The 22,998-nt window shown below is 38.7% G+C and overlaps 1 protein-coding gene across 1 annotated transcript in view; it reads left to right on the top strand.

Moving 5' to 3' along the window:
* Positions 1-11,061: 11,061 nt before the first annotated feature.
* The window catches only part of LOC150090479 (proline-rich protein PRCC), a 76,533-nt gene continuing 64,596 nt past the window's right edge, over positions 11,062-22,998 (top strand). Inside the window, exon 1 of the mRNA XM_090371099.1 lies at positions 11,062-11,723. Coding sequence (XP_090227225.1) covers positions 11,244-11,723 — 480 coding nt within the window. The 5' untranslated portion in view covers positions 11,062-11,243. The remainder of the gene's footprint in view (positions 11,724-22,998) is intronic.

Genomic DNA, 22,998 nt, shown 5'->3' with positions numbered 1-22,998 from the left:
CTAATAACATTAGTCCACGAAGAGCAGCACACATTGATTACCACCCGCTGTCTTCTCCCACTTAACCATCCTTTTATCCATTGTAGCAACTTACCCTTAATACCATTCTGCTCCAATTTGTACAGTAGTCTTCCATGCGCAACAGTGTCAAAAGCTTTCCTGAAATCCAAGTATATGATATCAAAATTATTTTTTGCATCCAGTTCCTTTGTGACCACATCATAATAACCAATCAAATTTGTCAGACAAGACTTTCCCTTAACAAACCCATGCTGTGTTTGAATTATTGCTGCAGTCTTGTCTAAATGATCCTGCAATGCATCTTTAACCAGTGACTTCATTATTTTACCCGGAACAGAAGTTAAACTAACTGGTCTGTAATTACTCGTGTCACCCTTCGAACCTCCTTTGTGAATTGGGGATACATTTGCACATCTCCAGTCCGTGGGAACCTCCCCCGAATCCAAGGATGCTCTCATACTTATGGCTAAGGGTTTGCTTAGTTGCTTTGCCGCCTCCTTTATTATAACTGGATAGATCCGATCCACCCCAGGTGCCTTTCTTATGTTTAACTTCAACAATTTCTCCTCCACTTTGCTCTCAGTTATTACAAAATCATTAAGCACACTGCTACAATTTGATAACCTTCTTCCATTTTCAAACTGTAATAATTCCTCACGTGTGAATGTAGATGCAAAATACTCATTCAGTTTGTTTGCTATCTGAGCAGGATCATCAACAGTCGAACCATCGATGTCAAGTGGACCAATCATATTCATCCCCTTCCTTTTAGAGTTTATATAAGTAAAGAAATCCTTGCTGTTTTTCTTACCATCTTTTGCCAAAGATTTCTCGTAATCCGCCTTTGCCTGCCGAACCTCCTTTGTGACCTGATTACAGACTAGCTTATATCTGCTACAGGCTTCTGCGTCGCCTGATAATTGATATGCATCCCATGCATTTTTCTTCTCTGTCACGAGTCTCATTAGTTCATTTAATAACCATTTAGGCCTAAACCTTGAACAATATTTCTTCATCGGTATGAAAAGTCTAGTAGCTTCCACGATTAATTCCTTGAATGCTTCCCACTTAGAATTTACTGTTTGTAACATCGTCAGTTGATCCCACTGTACAGAATTTAAAAACTGTCTGAGACCACTGCACTCCCCTTTACGGAAGCAAAAATCCTTTCCTTTACCCCTGACGGTAGTTACCTCTTTGAGTAAATCCCACTTCAGCACACTGTGATCACTGCCACCTAGTGGTTCCTTTATCTGCAAATTCTTAATACACGAATGATCACTGCTGATAACCAGATCAAGAGTATCACTTTCTCTGGTTGCCTCTCGAACATGCTGCTGCAGAAAACAATCATCCAATAAATCCACAAAAAAAGGATAGGTGGAACAGGACGAGGGTATGTCTACCAGGGGCATAGGTTGATGACATTGTAGAGCGGATATCATCTTTTAAACGCACAAAAGGTCATATAGTTGTACAGGTTGGAACAAATGATATTAGGAGTAGGAGACCGGGGGAATTACTTAACAATTACAGGTCACAGTTGAAAAAAAGCCTGGAATTGGGGTTGAATTTGAAAGTGTCTGCAATTCTGCCCAGACACGATAGGACTTATTATTTTTTTTTGTGACTTATTATTATTAATAGCCATATGGTGCAAGGAAGCCTGAGGCTTATGCTGCACCGGCCAAAAAAAAATTTCCCTATTACCCTGAGAGAGAGGTAGAAAGGAATCACCAGGAAAGAGAAAAATGATGATATCCAGCTCAAAACCCTGGGTGTGCCAAGCCCATACTCACCAGATTTAGCATTAGCATTAGCATTAGCATTAGTAGAGGCATTTGATGCAAGAAAGCAAGCTTATGTAGCATCAGCCAAAAAAAAAAAAAAAAAAAAACCACTTCCACTTCACCCCCCTGTTCGTTCAAAATACCTGTCCAGCTGAGCCTTAAACTTATTTAGGCTATCAACCTCCACCACAAGGGATGGAAGTCTGTTCCACCAACCAACCACCCGCTGGCTAAAGGCAAATTTCCGCACGTCTATCCTACATCTGTCTTTCCTCAATTTGAATTTATGCCCTCTCAGGTGATTTTTCTGAGCTAGAGGAAGAATCCCATCAGCATTGAGCATGCTTAAACCATTCAAGGCTTTATACACCTCTATCAGATCACCTCGCTGGTGCCTAGTCTCCAGACACTGTAATTTGCAAAACTTAAGCCTTTCTTCGTAAGAGCACCCCTTTGTCCCATTCACTAATCTTGTTGCCCTTCTCTGTACTCGTTCCAGCAGCTCTACATCCTTCTTGAAATGAGGCCTCCAGACCTGTATACAGTACTCAAGGTGTGGCCTGACCATCGCCTTATACAATGGAATAATCACCTCCTTATCCGTGCTGGAAAAATTCCTGTATATCATTGACAATACTCCATGAGCTACTCTTGCAGCCCGTCTGCACTGCTCAGAGAACTTCATATCTGCCTGCATAACCACCCCCAAGTCCCTTTCATTCTCTACCACTGTCAGTGTTGTACCACAGAGTTGTTACGTTGCTCTGGGGTTGCTGTTTCCCATGTGTAGTACTTTACATTTGTCAATGTTAAACTTCATTTGCCACCTCTCAGCCCATCTGCTCAACCTTTCCAGATCCTGTTGCAGCAGCATAGTGTCAGTAGTGTCCTTGACAACCCTGCCAACCTTTGTATCGTCTGCAAACTTGGACATTAAGCCCGATATACCATCAACAATATCATTTATAAATACAGAAAACAATAATGGACCCAACACTGAGCCCTGAGGGACTCCAGTAATAACATCAGTCCACGATGAGGAGTGTCCATTGATTACCACTCTCTGTCTTCTCCCCCTCAACCACCCCTTTATCCATAGCAGCAATTTGCCTCCAATGTCACACTGCTCCAATTTGTGTAGCAGTCTTCCATGTGCAACAGTATCAAAAGCCTTTCTAAGATCCAAGTATATAATATCAAAGTTATTCCCTGCATCCAGTTCCTTTGTGACTGCATCATAGTATCCAATCAAGTTGGTCAGGCAAGACTTCCCCTTAACAAAACCATGCTGTGTCTCAGCTATAACTGAAGTCTTGTCTAAATGATCCTGCAGTGCTTCTTTAACCAGTGCCTCCATTAATTTTCCTGGAACAGAAGTTAAGCTCACATGTCTATAATTACTTGTGTCAGCCTTTGATTCTCCTTTGTGAATTGGGGTCACATTTGCAAATTTCCAGTCTATGGGTACCTCCCCTGAGTCCAAGGAAGCTCTCATAATTATGGCTAAGGGTTTGCTTACTTCCTTTGCTGCCGCCTTTAATATAACTGGATAGATCCCATCCACCCCGGGTGCCTTTCTTGTGTTTATCTTCAACAGTTTCTCCTCCACTTTACTCCCAGTTATTTCAAGATTCTGTAGCTTACTGCTAGAGTTGAATACACCTCGGGCATTCCCCTCGCTGAATACCTCCTCATGTGTGAATGTCGATGCAAAATATTCATTTAGTTTGTTAGCTACCTGAGCAGGATCATCAACACTTGACCCATCAATATCAAGTGGACCAATCTGATTCATCCCCTTCCTTCTGGAGTTTACATAACTAAAGAACTCTTTGCTGTTTTTCTTTGCATCCCTTGCCAAGGATTTCTCGTAATCTGCCTTCGCCTGCCTAACCTCCTTTGTAACTTGGTTGCATATCAACTTGTATCTATCATAGGCTTCTGTGTCATGTGTTAATTTGAATGTATCCCATGCATTTTTCTTCTCTGCCATATGCCTCATTAGTTCATCTGACATCCATTTTGGCCTAAACCTTGAACAATATTTCTTAGTTGGTATGTAAAGCCTAGTAGCTTCCAAGATAAGTTCTTTGAATGCTTCCCATTTTGAATTTGCTGTTGGTAACATTATCAGTTGGTCCCACTGTATAGAATTTAAATACTGTCTCAGTCCATCGCAGTCGCCTTTACGGAAGCAATAACCCTTCCCTTTACCCCTAATGGTAGTTACCTCTTTGAGTAAATCCCACTTCAGTACACTGTGATCACTGCCACCTAGTGGTTCATTTATCTGCAGATTCTTAATGCATGAAGAATCACTGCTGATAATCAAATCAAGAGTATTACTCCCTCTAGTTGCCTCCCGAACATGCTGATGTAGAAAACAATCATCCAATAAATCCACGAAAGCCCTGCTAGTGTGTGAGTAACCAGCCCCCAAAATCCAGTCAATATCTGGGAAATTAAAATCTCCCATTATAAGACACTCTGATTTACTGGCCCACTCTATTTCCCTGTACAGCTCCTTATTATACTCATCAGAGTCATTCGGCCTATAGCACACTCCTACTCTCAATTTTGATCTCCCAATGTTTATGTCACACCAAACTGACTCCACACTGCACTGTCCAGCGATGTCGACTGGCTTCACTTCCTTGGTTTTTATGTGTTTCTTAACTAATAGCATAACACCTCCCCCCTTCCTATCCTGTCTATCCTTTCTGTAGACGTTGTACTCCCCAAAGTGCAGTTCCGCATCCCTTATATCTGTGTGACACCACGTCTCTGATATCCCAACAATATCTGCCTTCGAAGTTTTGAGCAATACCACAAATTCATCAAATTTATTTACTAAACTCCTAGCATTGGTGTACACGCAAGTATACCTGCACCTGTTTCTATTCTTAGCTACCCTAACACAACCCATATGTTTACTTGTACCGCAATGGCTCCCAGCAGTCTCTGAAATACCATGCATCTTGTTTTTCAGGCTTCTGCCCAGGAGGGAGTATATGATGAGAACCTTGTCGATTAATTCGGCACTAGAAAGATAGTGCATTTTTTTTCAGCCTGGACTGTACTTGTTAACAGCAGAGACTGCTTCTACAGCGATGGGATACACTTAAATAGAAACGGTGAAAGAATATCAGCTGATGCTATCGACGCAGTGTTAGGTGGGTCGGAAAACTGCTAGCTTGGGGGATACAAGGACTAATGGATAACAGTAGCCACAGGCAGAGGTGAATGTGATTCTTGCACTGCTTCTATTGGAATGAGCAGTAGCCTGGAAAACAAGTTGAAGGATATTTCAGAGATTGCTGGGATTCACTGCGGTACAAGTAAACAGATGGGTTGTGTTAGGGTAGCGAAGAATAGGAACAGGTGCATGTATACTTGCGTGTACACCAATGTTAGGAGTTTGGTAAATAAATTTGATGAATTTGTGGTATTGCTCAAAACATCAAAGGCAGATATTGTTGGGATATCAGAGACATTGTGTCACACAGATATAGGGAATAGAAAACTGGAATTTGGGGAGTGCAATGTGTACAGAAAGGATAGGCAGGATACGAAGGGAGGAGGGGTTACGCTGTTAATTAAGAAACACATAATATCCAAGGAAGTGAAGCCAGTCGACCACGCTGGACAGTGCAGTGTCGAGTCAGTTTTGTGTGACATAAGCATTGGGAGATCAAAATTGAGATTAGGAGTGTGTTATAGTCCTCTGATATGAATATAAAAGGGCTCTGATATGAATATAATAAGAAACTGTACAGAGAAATAGAGTGGGCCAGTAACTCAGAGATTCTTATAATGGGGGATTTTAATTTCCCAGATATTGACTGGAATTTGTCCGTTGGTCACCAACACATTAGCAAGGCTTTTGTGGATTTACTGGATGATTGTTTTCTACATCAGCATGTTCGGGAGGCAACTAGAGGGAGTGATACTCTTGATCTGATTACCAGTAGTGACTCTTCATGCATTAAGAATCTTCAGATAAAGGAACCACTAGGTGGCAGTGATAACAGTGTGCTGAAGTGGGATTTACTCAATGAGGTAACTACCATCGGGGATAAAGGGAAGGGTTTTTGCTTTCGTAAAGGCGACAACGACGGTCTCAGACAGTATTTAAATTCTATACAGTGAGACCAACTGATGATGTTACCAACAGCAAATTCAAAATGGGAAGCATTCAAAGAACTGACGTTGGAAGCTACTAGGCTTTACATACCTACTAAGAAATATTGTTCAAGGTTTAGGCCTAAATGGAAGTCAGATGAACTAATGTGACATGTGGCAGAGAAGAAAAATGAGTGGGATACATATAAATTAATGGGTGACAAGGAAGCCTATGATAGATATAAGTTGGTCTGTAACCAAGTCACAAAGGAGATTAGGCAGGCAAAGGCAGATTCTGAGAAATCTTTGGCAAAGGATGCAAAGAAAAACAGAAAATAGTTCTTTACTTATGTAAACTTTAGAAGGAATGGGATGAATCAGATTGGTCCACGGGATATTGATGGTTGAACAGTTGAGGATCCTGCTCAGGTGGCTAACACACTAAACCAGTATTTTGCATCTACATTCACACATGAGGTGTTATTCAGGAAGGGAGGGGAATGCCATAGGTGAGGTAAACTCTGGCAATGAGCTGGATAATTTTTTAATAACTGAGATGAAAGTGGGGTAGAAATTCTTGAGGATAAATATAAAAAAGGCACCCGGGGTGGACGGCATCTACCCACTTATATTAAAGGAGGCAGCAAAAGAAGTAAGGAAACCCTTAGCCATAATTATGAGAGCTTCATTATTATTAATATCATTATTAATATCCATATGATGCAAGGAAGCCTGAGGCATATGCCGCACCAGGAAAAAAAAAAAAAAAAAAGTACCCGAGTAACCCTGAGAGAGAGAGAGAGAGAGAGAGAGAGAGAGAGAGAGCGAGAGAGAGAGAGAGAGAGAGAGAGAGTCAAAAGTAGAAGGGAATCACCAAGAAAGAGAAGAATGATGATATCCAGCTCAGGACCCTGGGTGTGCCAAGCCCATACTCACTAGATGTGAGCCCCCGGGCTTCTTTGGACTTGGGGCAATCTGTACATCTCCACGGACTGGAGATGTACAAATGTATCTCCAATTCACCAAGGGAGATCGAAGGGTGACGCGAGTAATTACAGACCGGTTAGTTTAACTTCTGTTCCGTGTAAAATAATGGGAGTCACTGGTTAAAGATGCATTGCAGGATCATCTACACAAGAGTACAGCAATAATTCAGACACAGCATGAATTTATTAAGGGAAAGTCTTGTCTGACAAATTTGATAGGCTATTATGATGTAGTTACAAAGGAACTGGATGCAAAAAATAATTTTGATATCATATATTTGCATTTCAGGAAAGCTTTTGACACTGTTGTGCATGGAAGACTATTGTACAAATTGGAGCAGAATGGTATTAAAATTAAGTTGCTACAATGGATAAAAGGATGGTTGAGTGGGAGAAGACAGAGGGTGGTAATCAGTGGGTGCTGCTCTACCTGGATTAATGTTATTAGTGGAGTCCCACAGGGTTCGGTGTTGGGTCCACTGTTGCTTTGTATATTTATCAATGATTGATGAAGTTATATCAGGCTTAGTGTCGAGGTTTGCAGGTGATACAAAGGTTTTTCAGGGTTGTTAATTACAGTAATGGCAGTGTGCTACTGCAAGAGGATCTAGAAAATTTCTGCAGATGGGCTAAGAAGTGGCAATTGAAGTTTAACTTTGACAAATGCAAAATGCTGCATATGGGTCGAAGTAACCCCAGTGAAACGTGCCAACTGTGTTGTACTAAACGTAAGGTTGTAGAAAATGAAAAAGACCTGGGAGTAATTGTGCAGTCAGATTTGAAGATTTCTGAGCAATGCAGACAGGCTGCCAGGGCAGGTGATGGGGTTTTGTCAACGATATATAGGAATTTGCTAGCAGGGAAAAGGAAGTGATTGTCTCTCTGTATAAGGGAATGGTCAGGCCACGTTTTGAGTACTGCGTACAAGTCCGGAGGTCACATTTTAGGAAGGATGTAGATTTTCTTGAGCGTGTACAGAGAAGGGCAACAATATTGGTGTGGGGAATCAAGAGATCCTCTTACGAAGAGAGGATAATTCCAGAAAATTGTGGTGGTTGGAAACTAGGTACCTGCGCGTTGATCTGATTGAGGTGTATAAGACCTTGAATGGGTTGAGCACGCTGAATCCTGATTGGATCCTTCCACTTGTTCAGTTTACTTACTTAAGGGGGCATAAATTCAAATTAGAGAAAAGACAGATGAAGAATAGATGTGCAGAAATTTGCCTTTAGCCAGCGGGTCGTTGATTGCTGGAACAAACTTCTATCTGTCGGTGTGGAAGTTGATAGGTTAAATAAATTTAAGGAGGAATTAGACAGGCATTTGGAGGAAATGGTGTGATTTTTTTTTTTTTTATTGGTTGATGCTGCATAAGCTCATACACTTGCTTTCTTGCATCACATGCCACTACTACTACTACTATTCTACATTTGTCTTTCCTCAATTTGAATTCATATCTCCTTAGTTTCTTAAACTGAAGAAGTGGAAGAATCCCATCAGAATTCAACGGGCTCAACCCATTCAAGGCTTTATACACCTCAATCAGATCACCTCGCAGGTGCCTATTCTCCAGCCGCCGCTATTTGCAAAACTTAAGCCTCTCTTGGTAAGAGGATCATTAGCATTGGCATTAGTAGAGGCATATTATGCAAGAAAGCAAGCTTATGCAGCATCAGGCAGAAAAAAAAAAAAAAAAAACCTTCCACTTCACCCCTCCGGTCGTTCGGTGTACCTGTCCAGCTGAGCCTTAAATTTATTTAGGCTATCAACTTCCACAATAAGGAATGGACGTTTGTTCCACCAACCAACCTTCCATCTAGAGTTTGCATAAGTAAAGAACTCTTTGCTGTTTTCCTTTTTATCCATCCCTTTATCCGTAGCAGCAATTTGCCTGCAATGCCACACTTCTCCAATTTGTGCAGCAGTTTTCCAGGTGCAACAGTATCAAAAGCCTTTCTAAGATCCAAATATATGATATCAAAGTTATTCTTTGCCTCCAGTTCCTTTGTGACTATATCATAGTATCCAATCAAATTTGTCACACAAGACTTGCCCTTAACTAACCCATGCTATGTCCGAGCTATAACCGAAGTCTTGTCTAAATGATCCTGCAGTGCTCCTTTAACCAGTGCCTCCATTAGCTTTCCTGGAACAAGTTAAATTCACAGGTCTATAATTACTTGTGTCAGCCTTTGATCCTCCTTTGTGAATTGGAGTCACGTTGGCATATATCCAGTCTATGGGAACCTCCGCTGAGTCCAATGAAGCTCTGATAATTATGGCTAAGGGTTTGCTTACTTCATTTGCTGCCTCCTTTAATATAACTGGATAAATCCCTTCCACCCGAGGTGCCTTTCTTGTGTGTATCTTCAACAATATCTCCTCCACTTTATTCTCTATTATTACAGGATTATCTAGCTTATCGAAACTTACTGCCTGAGTTGAACAAACCTGTGGCATTCCCCTCGCTGAATAACTCCTCGTGTGTGAATATCGATGCAAAATATTCATTTAGTGTGTCAGCTACCTCAGCAGGATAATCAATAGGTGAACTATCGATATCAAGTGGACCAAACTGATTCATTCCCTTCCTTCTAGAGTTTACATAAGTAAAGAACTCTTTGCTATTTTTCTTTGCATCCCTTGCCAAAGATTTCTCGCAATCTGCCTTCGCCTGTAACCACCTTTGGAACTTGGTTACAGATCAACTTATATCTCTCATATGCCCCGCGTCACGTGTTAATTTATTTGTATCCCAAGCATTTTTCTTCTCTGCCATATGTCTCATTTGTTAATCTGACATCCATTTAGACCTAAACTTGAACAATATTTCTTAGTTGGTATGTATAGCCTAGTAGCTTCCAAGATAAGTTCTTTGAATGCTTCCCATTTTTAATTTGCTGTTGGTAACATCATCAGTTGGTCCCACTGTGTAGAATTTAAATACCGTCTCAGACCATCGTAGTCGCCTTTACGAAAGCAATAACCCTTCCCTTTACCCCTGATGGTAGTTACCCCTTTGAGTAAATCCCACTTCCGCACACTGTGATCACTGCCACCTAGTGGTTCCTCTATCTGCAGATTCTTAATGCATGAAGAATCACTACTGATAATCAAATCAAGAGTATTACTTCCTCTAGTTGCCTCCCGAACATGCTGATGTAGAAAACAATCATCGGATAAATGCACAAAAGCCTTGCTAGTGTGCGAGGGACCAACCCACAAATTCCAGTCAATATCTGTGAAATTAAAATCCCCCAGTATAAGACTCTCTGATTTACTGGCCAACTCTATTTACCTTTACAGTTTATTAATATACTCGTGTGAGTCATTAGGCCTATAGAACATTCCTACTCTCAATTTTGATCTCCCAGTGTGTATGTCACACCAAACTGACTCGACACTGCACTGTCCAGCGATGGCTACTGGCTTCACTTCCTTGGATTTTATGTGTTTCTTAACTAATAGCATAACCCCTCCTTCCTACCTATCTTTTCTTTACACATTGTCTTCCCCATATTCCAGTTCTGCATTCCTTATATCTGTGTGACACTATGTCTCTGATATCCCAACAATATCCGCCTTTAATTCTTTGAGCAATATCTCAAATTCCTCAAATTTAGTTACCAGGCTCCTAGCATTGGTGTACACGCAAGTACACATGCACCTGTTCTTTTTCTTAGCTTCCCTAACACAACCCATGTGTTTACTTGTACCGCAGTTACTCCCAGCAGTCTCTGAAATATGCTGCATCTTGTTTTCCAGGCTTCTGCTCATTCTAATAGAAGCAGTGCAAAAATCTTTCACCTCTGCCAGTGGCTACTGTTAATCTTTTAGTCCTTGTATCCCCCAAGCTAGAAGTTTTCCGACTCAACTACCACTGCCTTATAGCATCAGCAAATATTCTTGCACTATTCATTCCCTTCACCAATCTTGTTGTCCTTCTCTGTAAAGGCTCAAGCAATGATGCTGTTTTCCCAAACAACGTTTGCGAAAAGGACATCACTGCGTCCTTTAAGAATTTACTGATTATTAAAAAGATGCTTTGTAATACATAATAGGTTTTAAAAGCTGGCTTATTTAACCTTAGTCGAAAGTGCCCTCTTTCGGTGTCACTGTGAAACCTGTATGGAAACATTTGTGGTATACGTTTTAAGTGCGTTGTTAGTAAGATATTAATACTCTATTTGTGACGTTGTCGTAATGACTTAAGATGTATCTTATTATTGAACAGTAGCAATTCTTTAGTATTGTACTATGATATGTATTGAGTGTTCTTCTTCTGGTTTTATTTGTAACAGGAAGTAATTATTAATTTTAAAATATGTCCCTTGTTGCTTATGGTAGTAGCGATGAATGCGAGAGCGATAATGAAGAACTGTCTTGTCATGAAGGTGAAAGTGTTGCCTTGACCGAATCGAAACATGAGCACCCTGATTATACAACCGAAACCACTTCTCCTCCGGAAGTTTTAGCCGATGCAGCTGGGTGCCGAAGTCCTATTAAAAGAAACAGCCTGGGTTCTTGTTTACCCCCACCAAAAAAGAATTCACATTTATTAGAAGGGAGTAGCTTTCTAACTGACAATGCAGTGGTTAAAAGAAAACTGGAAAAAAGTGACAACCTGGACATTGGACTTTTTGAAACCCTGCCGTCACCGAAGGCAACAAATTTATTTAATGAAATTATTCCCTCTTTCAGTGTAAGGAACCTTGATGCCAATGAGGTTAACCCGGTGGACTCGAATATTCCCAAGAAAAAAACGAAACAACCAGTAAAAATTGCAGTACCTTCTTTAAATGAGGTGAGTAGAGTATTTTAGTTTTTCATTATGTGCATGGTAATATTTTGGCGAAGGAATAAAATCAAATGATGGAAAAAAGGAAACATATAGAATCAGCCATATGGCACAAGGAAGTCACAGGCTTTTGCTGCACTGGGAAAAAAAAAAAAAAAAACCGCAATAGTAACCGTAAAAGAACTGTATTTTTGCGAAGCAACTAGATGGATTAATACTCTTGATCTAATTATCAGTAGTGATTCTTCATGCATTAAGAATCTGCAAATAAATGAACCCCTAGGTCGCAGTGATCAGTGTGCTGAAGTGGGATTTACTGAGAGGTAACTACCATCAGGGGTAAAGGGAAGGATTTTTTTTTTTTTTTTCATAAAGGGGACTACTGTGGTCTGAGACAGTATTTAAATTCTATACGGTGCCACAAACTGATGATGTTACCAATTGTGAATTCTAAATGGGTAGCATTCAAAGAATTAATCTTGGAGCTACTTTCATACAAACTAAGAAATATTGTTTAAGGTTTAGGCCTAAATGGTTGTCAGATAAACTAATGAGACATGTAGCAGAGAAGAGAACTGCGTGGGATAGATATAAATTAACTGGTGACATGGAATCCTATGATAAGATATGAGCTAGTCTGTAACCAAGTCACAAAGCAGATTATGCAGGCAAAGGCAGATTACAAGAAATCTTTGGCAAAGGATGCAAAGAAAAACAGCAGAGTTCTTTATTTATATAAATTCTAGAAGGAAGGTGATGAATCAGGTCCACTTAACATAGAGGGTTTGACTTTTGATGTTCGTGCTCAGGTAGCTGATAAATTGAATGAGTATTTCGCATCTAAATTCACACATGAGGAGTTATTCAAGGAGGGAAATGCCTGAAGTTTATCAAACTCTAATAGGAAGCTAAATGATTTTGTATTAACTGAGAGCAAAGTGGAGGAGAAATTGTTGAAGTTAAACATAAAAAAGGCACTGGGGGCAGATGGAATCTATCCAGTTATAATGAAGTAGGCAGAAAGGGAAGTAAACAAACTCTGATCCATATTTATTTTTTATTTTTATTTATTTATTTTATGAAAATCCAAAACACAAGAGGTATTAGAACCTATAGTACTTAGTACCGTGCTTGGGTTGGAGGTTGAGAAGACAAAAGAAGACATTTGTTAACATTAGACTTGAACTTCTGTACACTGTAATTTTCAGAAAATATGTATGAAGGAAGGTTATTCCAGAAAACGTCAGTTGGATGAATAAATGAGGAAGATGAAAAGTTGGTTCTGTGAGTTTGAAGTTGGACAGTAAATGGATGTTGGCTGGTTGTGGCATGTGTTCAGACTGTTTTGAAAGAGAGAGCGAGAATTATAGAGGCCAGTTCAGAAGAACAGTGTCTATGGAAATGGCTGTAGAAAAGGCATGCTGCAGAAACAGTAAGTCTATGAGAGAGCAAGTGGAGACACTCTGTTAGAGATGAGCCATTAATTAACCTAAAGCCTGAGAGAGATTTTGGGGACACTGCCCCAGATGTGGAAACAATATTCCATGGTAGGGCGGATTTGCGATTTGTTCAGAGCGAACAGCTGTTTGGAAGAAAAGTAACGCTGAGAATGAAAGAGAAAATCAAGTTTTTTTGATGCAGAGGAAGCAATATTTGTAATGTGCTTGTGCCAAGAGAGAGATTAGACATTAGGGTAATCCCCAAAAGAGATATATCAACTTGCCTAGAAATCTGAGTGTCAGCAAAGATAAGTGGCACCTCCGTATACAGGTATGCAGGAGCAGCAGTGCGTAGCACATGTTTCTTGATTAGACCAGGGTTCGAGCCTGTGACCACTAAATATGAAGGATGCGGAAAGGTCAGGGAATGACCACCGCATATCCTCGGACAATATGGCCTAATGCTCCTAAAATCCAAATAACAAGACAAACCAAAGATAAGTATAGGAGCAGAAGAATCCTTTTTGCGAGAAATAACACAGGACTGAGTTTTAGAAGGATTGAAATCAGCTAAGTTGTCTTTGCCCCACTGGAGAATTACCTTGAGATTGGCATTTAAGGAATTGGTAGTGTATATTTGAGAAGTTGAAGCTGATTGAGCAGGGCAAGTTTCTCAAAATAGAAAGTGGAATGCAATGTGCTATCATTGGCAAAACTATGGATAGGATTTCTAGTCAATGGAAGAAGGTCATTAATATGCAAGAGGAAAAGAGTGGGAGAAAGAACTGAACCTCGGGGGACACCGGCATTAGTGGAGAAGTTAGAAGACAGAGAGCCATCTACCATCACCCTCAGTGAGCGATCAGAGAGAAACTTGGATAACCAATTCCAAAAAACAGTTGGCAAACCATAAGATGGAAGCTTGTTTAGAACACCTTTATGCCAGACACGATCAATAGCCTTTGAGATGTCTAAAGCAACTGCTTGTGTTTCACCGAACTTTTCCATTGAATTTGTCCATAAATGGGTAACATAAGCAAGAATATCACCAGTGGATCGACACTGACAGAATCCATACTGGTGATTGTTGATGAGACAAAAGGTTTCTAGATTGTTTAAGAGTTGGCAATTAATTGATTTCTCCATTACTTAAAAAGAGTAGAAGTAATTGCAATGGGACGATAATTGGATGGGAGGGATTTGTCATCCTTTTTAGGAACTGGCTGGATACGAGCAAGTTTCCAAGCAGAAGGAAAAACACCTTAGGAATAAGAAATTGAACAAAGGCGGCAAAGAACAGGAGCAGGTTCAGGAGTACAGATTTTGAGAACAAGTGGAGAAATACCATCAGGATCCTTAGCTTTCGTAGCATCAAGATTCGTCAAAATCCTTCTGACATCCTTTTGACGGAAGACCATAGGAGGCATTGAATGGAGTGTGCTAGGAATGGTGGGAGGTGTTTTACCAAGATCATTAATACATGAGTTTGAAGACAAAAGGGATGCTAGCAGATCAGCTTTATCCTTGGCTGAAGTGACAACAGAACCATCTGATTTTGACAGAGGTGGGAGCAGAGATGGGCAAAAGTTGTGGCCAATAGCTTTGGCAAGAGACCAGAATGCTCGGCTACCATTAGGGCAAGAAGCAAGTTTTCTACTCTTAGCCTGTTCAAAATTTAGTTTGGACTGATTAATAACTGCTTTACAATTGTTTCGAGCTTTGTAGGCAAAAAATGAAACTGAAGAATTTGGAAACAAGCCAATTATGATATGCAACGTTCTTCTCTTGAACAGCCTTAGCACATTTATTGGAAAACCAAGGTTTAGAAAAAGGACGAGATTTTAAAGTGGAGTGTGGTATAAAGGATTGCATTCCTACGAGAAAAATTTCACTGACATGATCTGAGCAAACGTTGACATCAAAAGTTTTGAAATAGTAATCTGACCAACGAAAAGAAATCTTGCAGGTTATCCTATTTTGCATTCTTGTAATGCCAAACAACACGAGGTGGTTGGGAATAGCCATGAGATAAAGGCTCCATTGGAGAAGAGACAATCACCAAGTTGTGACCTGAGGTGCCTAATGGACCACTCATTTCGACCGTGTTCTTAGAAGGGTTGTTTGTGATAAAAAGGTCAAACATGTTGGCTGTATGGGTAGGATTGTCCCATATTCTTGTAGGTAAATGAACAATCTGTGCAAGGTCATTAGTAATTGCAAAAGCCTCGACATCTCGACCAGCTGGGTCGGTGTGACTAGAAAACGGTAGCCAGCTGGAGTTGTGAACATTAAAATTACTTCACTGTTAGGAAAGTTGGACTGGAGAAAGTCAAGCTGCAAAGTGGGGAAGTCAAAGAGCTCTAAGCGAGTGGAGTTGGGAGAACGGTAGAGACAACAGATGAATTTGACATAATGAGGTAGAGAGATTTTAAGCCCGAGAAGATTGAAAAGAAGAGATTCCAAATTACGAAGTGTCTGACAGGGAATATCGGAACAGACATATGTACAAGTACCACCTTTGAGGTGAAAGGAATCATATATCGAATAATTTGGGCAATTGAGGTGAGCAGTAGTTGAATCAACCGATAGCTGAGGTTCTGTCAGAAAAAGTACATGTGGTTTGGCAGACTGCAAGTGGAAATGGACATCGTTGGGATTAGAATTGAGAATAGAATTAATTACAAACTACTAGTCATTTACATGTTCGGTATGTTTTCAATTTGTTTATCAGACAGTTAGCTCAAATTCTGGAATCTCAAAAAAAAATATATCAGTGGAAAAAATATCCCATTTTCTTCGTATTATTATAATGCTTAAGGTTATTTAAGTATATTAAGATTATTGTAATACTTAAATGTTTGATTATAATTTGTATGATTTTTTTTTTTTTTTTTTCAAATTTTAATCTGTGATTTTGATATCATTAAACTGTGATTATTGTCAATAATGTGATTTTTTTATGAACTGATTCTATGCTGTTAGTATTTAAGTGATGATATTTATTCCTTTTGTTTCCTATTTTGTTTATCTCAGAAAAAATATCCAATTTTCTTTATTTCCCCTAAAAACTAAATATGAGCACTTGACTCTGAATAAACAGAATTACAAGGAAAAATTCTTTAAATGTCATACAGTGTTGAATGGGGGGGGGTTGTTTTTCACCTCTGGTGGAACAAAATTCTTCATCCCCACCCAGTGAAAAATGGTAATTTTTATTGCATGAAGCCCCTAATGATTTATCAGAAAAATTAATAAATGATGTGTGATTTATACATATGTAAAGAAAATGCAAAGATGAATAAGATCATTATAATACTTGAACCTTTGATTAAAATTTGTAAGATTGTTTTGCGAATTTTAATCGGTGATTTTGATATTATCCATCTATGTCGACTTTATATGGTAAATTGGCACCTTGTCGATTCCATTTTCCAAAGTCGCCAGACCTGGACATCTTCATCTACGATGATTTCAACTTTTCTTAAAAATTTATCCACTTAAATTTACAGTTGAAAGTTGAAATTTCTCTTTGACAATTTAATTAACAACAAGATACTTCGATTTTTATATTTACTGACTGCAATTGTAATACTTGCATTTAAATTTTTGTTATATTATTAAGGCACATAAAACTTGGGATGAAAACAATGTTCAGCCTTTACAAATGTGTTTAGTTTTAACTACATTTTTTTTTTTACAACGTTCATCTTACAAGTCATTAAGTTAGCATCACATTTTTGGTGAGCGGATTTATACAAAGTATACAGGAGTGCCTTTGTATTTCCTGAAAACTCATTTTTCTTTTTGATTTCCACTTATTTTACATTTTACAGATATTTTCTGTTTTTTAATGAACTTCTTTATATAGGTCCCTACATATTAGTACAAAATGAAGCAAAATTGACCCAGCGGTTTTCAACAGAAAAAAACAAAGAAAGCAAGAGAAGTTATTCAAGAAATGTTTGGATTATTGTTGAAGTATGTTACACCTTCACCATCTAGTGCAATAGATATTCAGCATGATAAATCAGAGGAGCAAGTACAAGGATCATCTTCTCAAGAGGATCTAACAGAGAAAGTTATTCATCAACTGGTGGAGAAGAATCTCTAAGATGCTTATTTATCCATTAGTGGAGAAGAATCTAGTGAAAGTACATATGAGCAGAGAGAAGATTCTGAAAAGGAAGAGGAAATAAACATATTTTTAAAGTATTCTGATGTTGCTGTTTGGCCCATTCCAGTACAGATAACTTAAATTTATTTTATTAAGAAAGACAGTGAATATTTTCAAAATAAAGAGCAAGAGAAAAAATTAAAGGGAAATGTCAACAGCTAATGACTTCCTGGTTTTATAAGACACTGTGAAACGGAGAAAAAATTTTAAGAACATGGATGGTTTATAAACCATCATCAGGAAATTTATTTTGCTTTTTCTGAAAACTATTTCCATTGAAGAATAAAGAAATCGAAACATACAACTTTATCACGGGATTTAAAACTTGTTGGAAATTAAACATTATTATTAGCATTATTAGCATTATTAGCCATATGGTGCAAGGAAGCCCAAGGCTTATGCTGCACCAGCCAAAAAAAAAAAAAAAAAAAAGTCTGAATTACTCTGAGAGAGAAAGAACAAGAATCAGAAGTAGAAGGGAATCATCAAGAAAGAAAAAAATGATGATATCCAGCTCAGGACCCTGGGTGTGCCAAGCCCATACTCATCAGTTGTGAGCCCCTGAGGTTTCTGACCATGAAAATAGTGAACAGCATCTCTCATGCTTAGAGAAGTGGAAACTTCAACACTGCACTTAAGGTTGCAAGGTTGAAGTTTCAACAAACTTTTGACCACATTCATCAGACAGTACTGGATAAAGAAAGAAAGAAATGGAGAGATGTTTTACATCGGCTTTTAGATGTAATCTTATTTCTGGCTCATCAACATCTTCCTTTTAGTGGACATGATGAATCCATATTTTCTACAAATGGAGGAAATTTTAGAGAAATGGTAGGGTTGCTATCAAATTATGACCCTGTTTTGAAAGAACATATTTTAGGAATTGAACGTTCATCTGATAAGAAAGAACAGAGATACAAAATGAATTTATTAACATTTCAGGAAATTATACAAGAGAAAAAACAGTAATCAGTAATATAAAACAAGCTAAATATTTTGGAATTCTATTTGACAGTACACCAGATGTATCCCACACTGACCAAATGTATAAAGTAATTAGATATGTTCACATTGTGGGTGATAAGGTTGAAGTGAAGGAGTACTTTTTAGGCTTCTTCCCCATTGTTGAAAACCGCTGCCGAACAAAAATTTTTAATAATTTAGAAAAGGGCAGACTGAATATAAATCTGTGCTGTGGTCAAGGCTACAACAATGCAGCAACTATGGCAGGAATTCATGGTGTGGTCCAATCTAAATCAAGGAATTAATCACAAAGCATCATTAATGCCTTGTGCAAACCACTCGTTAAATTTATGCAGAATGCAATCATTTGCAAGTGTTTTGTCATGCATAACCTTCTTTGGAAAACCTTAATTTTTTTTATTTTGAGTCTCTCCACACCGTTGAGAAATAATGAAAAACAGAAATGACAGTCAATAGACTTGCCCAAATGAGGTGGAATGCACATTATGAATCTGTAAATATGATCGAAAAGAATTTTGAAAGAATAACTTCCACTCTAAAAACATTGTGCAAACCTCAAGAGAATATAGATACCAGAGGGACCACTGAAATTTTATTATCGTCCATATGTGATTTTTCTTTTCTGAATTAACTTTCTTTCTGGCACGAAATTCTACATGAAATTAACCTTGCACAAAAATATTTACAAACAGTTGGAATAAGAGCCTGGAAAAATGTGTCGTAAAGTTATAGATCTTAAAATTATTTATTAATTTATATATATATATTTGGATCTTAGAAAGGCTTTTGATACTGTTGCACATGGAAGACTGCTGAACAAATTGGAGCCGTGTGGCATTGGAGGCAAATTGCTGCTATGGATAAAGGGATGGTTGAGGGGGAGAAGACAGAGTGTGGTAATCAATGGACACTGCTCATCGTGGACTAATGTTATTAGTGGAGTCCCATCAGGGTTCAGTATTGTGTCCATTGTTGTTTTCTGTATTTATAAATGATATTGATGATGGTATATCAAGCTTAATGTCCAAGTTTGCCAGACGATACAAAGGTTGACAGGGTTGTTAAAGACACTACTGACAGTATGCTGCTGCAACAGGATCTAGAAAAGTTGAAGAGATGGGCTGAGAGGTGGCAAATGAAGTTTAACATTGACAAATGTAAAGTACTACATATGGGAAACAGTAATCCCAGAGTAATGTATCAACTCTGTGGTACTGCACTGACAGTGGTAGAGAACGAAAAGGACCTGGAGTAATTGTTCAGGCAGATATGAAGTTTTCTGAGCAGCGCAGATTGTCTGCAAGAGTAGCTCATGGTGTCGTGTCAATGATATATAGGAATTTTTGTAGCAGGGATAAGGAGGTAATTATCCCCTTGTATAAGGCAATGGTCAGGCCACACCTTGAGTACTGTATACAGGTCTGGCGGCCTCATTTCAAGAAGGATCTAGAGCCTTTGGAACGAGTACAGAGAAGAGCAACAAGATTGGTGAATGGAACAAAGGGCTGCTCTTACGAAGAAAGGCTTAAGTTTTGCAAATTGCAGTGTCTGGAGACTAGACACCTGTGAGGTGATCTGATTGAGGTGTATAAAGCCTTGAATGGTTTGAGCAAGCTCAGTGCTGATGGGATTCTTCCTCTTTCTCAAAATAATTACCTGAGAGGTATAAATTCAAATTGAGCAAAGACAGATGTAGGATAGATGTGTGGAAGTTTGCCTTTAGCCAGCAGGTAGTTGGTTGTTTGAACAGACTTCCATTTCTTGTTGTGGAAGTTGATAACCTAAGTAAATACAGTATAAGGCTGAGCTGGACAGATATTTGGAACAAACGGAGGGGTGAAATGGGAGTGGTTTGTTTTTTTTTTGGCTGATGCTGCATAAGCTTGCTTTCTTGCATGATCATATGCCTCTGCTGATGCTAATGAAGAAAGAAAGAAAATTATAGAAAGGGCTCTTCAGTTTTCAAATAAAACTTGCAAAACTTTGTAAGGAAATGGGCATTTCAGTAGGGAGAAGAGGAAGAATAAAGATAAAAAACAAATGCCAATAGAAATTACGAAAGATACTGGACTGTCACTTCAAGAAGAATTAAAAAGAGCGATGTATGAATGCCTGGATTGTTTCGTCGAGAATTGGAGATTCGTTTGAAAGCAATGGACGAAATACCTTCAACTTTCAATTTGTTCTGTTATTCGACCATATCATTTGGTTGTTGTGAAGAAAGAAGATTATGAAATGCATATTTCAAAGCCAACCAAAATTTTCAATGAATTTTGTCATGAAGAAATTGAATTAGAAATTGGCCAACTATTAATGGAACCCTCTGAAAAGGAAAAAGCCTCCATCCATGACTGGACGGAGGCTTTTTTTCTTTTCATCGTAGATTTCTTTGTAGCAAGCAAGCATATCATTCACCCCTTTGTTAACTTTTAAGAATCGTTAGTAGTCAGGATCCATCTTCTGAAACCTCGCCATTGCCAATGCAATTTCACAAAATGCCATTGCCATCTCTCTCTGGTGATGAAGCGTCTCTGCTCCTCATTTGGCTCATCTTGAGCTTCATCAGCATTTTCTTCTTTCACTATTGCTGCCTGCAAGTCGATAAGTTCTTTGTTAGATAATTCCTTCTCTTCTTCCTCTATTAACTCCTCCATATCTTTGGCAACAACCTCCAACTGAAGTAGTTCTGGAAACTTTACAATCTTATTGTAAACTCTTCATATGATTCGTCTTTTTTAAACCCTTCAAAGCCTTTTACGTACTGTGGGCATATTTTCTTCCATGCACCATTTAAACAACTTTTAGTAATTTCCGGCCAGGCCTCATTAATGTTTTAGATTACGTGCTATATATTGTAAGCTTTCCTAAAAGTTAACGTAAAATTTTTCTCGCCATCTATTGCAGACAATGCCTGAGCAAATGTGCTTAAATAGTATGCTTTTAAATTTGAAATAATACCCTGATCCATGGGTTAGATGAGTGAAGTCGTGTTTGGCAGTAGAAATATGACTCATGTTCAAATTGAAATTATCTAGATGCGTAGGATGTCCAGGAACATTATCCAATAAGAGCAAAATCTTGAAAGAAACATCCTCAGGAATGAAGCAGCATTTAAACCAATCCTCAAAGAGAGATATTGTTATCCGTGTTCACTGGTTCGATTGGAAATGCACGGGTAGGTGACTTTATTGATGCCCTTAAATGCACGAGGATTTATCTGTAATCTCGTGCTGCATTAGCCCCGAACAAGAGCGTGGCCCTATCTTTTGAAGCCTTGAAACCTGGCATTGTCCTTTCCTCTTTGGCAGTGTATGCTCAATCCAGCATTTTTTTCCAATACAGAGCAGTCTCGTCAACATTAAAAATTTGCTGCGTTGAATAGCTGCCTTCATCAATAATTTTTTCCAACGTGTATGCTTTTAAATTTGAAATAATACCCTGATCCATGGGTTAGATGAGTGAAGTCGTGTTTGGCAGTAGAAATATGACTCATGTTCAAATTGAAATTATCTAGATGCGTAGGATGTCCAGGAACATTATCCAATAAGAGCAAAATCTTGAAAGAAACATCCTCAGGAATGAAGCAGCATTTAAACCAATCCTCAAAGAGAGATATTGTTATCCGTGTTCACTGGTTCGATTGGAAATGCACGGGTAGGTGACTTTATTGATGCCCTTAAATGCACGAGGATTTATCTGTAATCTCGTGCTGCATTAGCCCCGAACAAGAGCGTGGCCCTATCTTTTGAAGCCTTGAAACCTGGCATTGTCCTTTCCTCTTTGGCAGTGTATGCTCAATCCAGCATTTTTTTCCAATACAGAGCAGTCTCGTCAACATTAAAAATTTGCTGCGTTGAATAGCTGCCTTCATCAATAATTTTTTCCAACGTATCACAAAATTTCTCTGCAGCTGCAGAATCGGCTCTGGTGACTTCACTACATACTTTAATGTTTTGGAAACCAGCACGATGCTTGAACTTATTAAACCACCTATTGCTTGCAATGAACTTGACTTAGGGTTTGCCATACTTATCCTTAATATCGTCATAAATACTTATTGCTTTTTCTTGAATGGTCGTTGGACTCAGGGGCACTTGCTTCTGAATCTCATTTTCCATCCATGTTATTAATAGCTGTTCCATCTTCGATATAGCACCTGAACACTGTTTTGTGATCACTGTTGATCTTAAGTGCATTGATCCTTTGACGTGTTCTTTTATACGCGCAGTGTCCTTTAAAATAGCATTCATTGTTGAAGCAGCGAGACCTAATTCCCTTGCAATAGATGACAAACTTTGTCCTGCTTCATACTTCCTAATCATTTTCATCTTCATTTCTAAATCAATTTTGTTTCGTTTCCTGGCACTGCCAGCACTTGTACTTTCTGTTGGTCTGTTTCCCGTCGTCATTATAATACGTAAATAGGAATGAAGAGAAGTTTCGGAAAATTGTTTTTTATATGATTGAAGATTTCGGTGAAGGGGGAAAACATTTCACCATAATACAGTAACTTAAAAACACACAGAATTCTGGTTATCGGTATTATCGCAAATGCAAGAAGATTGAGTTTACTACCCATTTATAATCATCATCAGCCATTATCAATCCACTACAGGATGAAGGCCTCTCCCGCAACGCTCCAGTTCCTTCTGTTTTGTGCAATGGATAGATTGTTTTATTAATT

Source organism: Mastigoproctus giganteus, chromosome 1, assembly GCF_048544385.1.
Source record: "Mastigoproctus giganteus isolate SK-2022 chromosome 1, ASM4854438v1, whole genome shotgun sequence".
Taxonomy (NCBI): Eukaryota; Metazoa; Arthropoda; class Arachnida; order Uropygi; family Thelyphonidae; genus Mastigoproctus; species Mastigoproctus giganteus.
The sequence above is the reverse complement of the archived record's forward strand: the minus strand, read 5'-3'. Positions and strand labels throughout refer to the sequence as shown.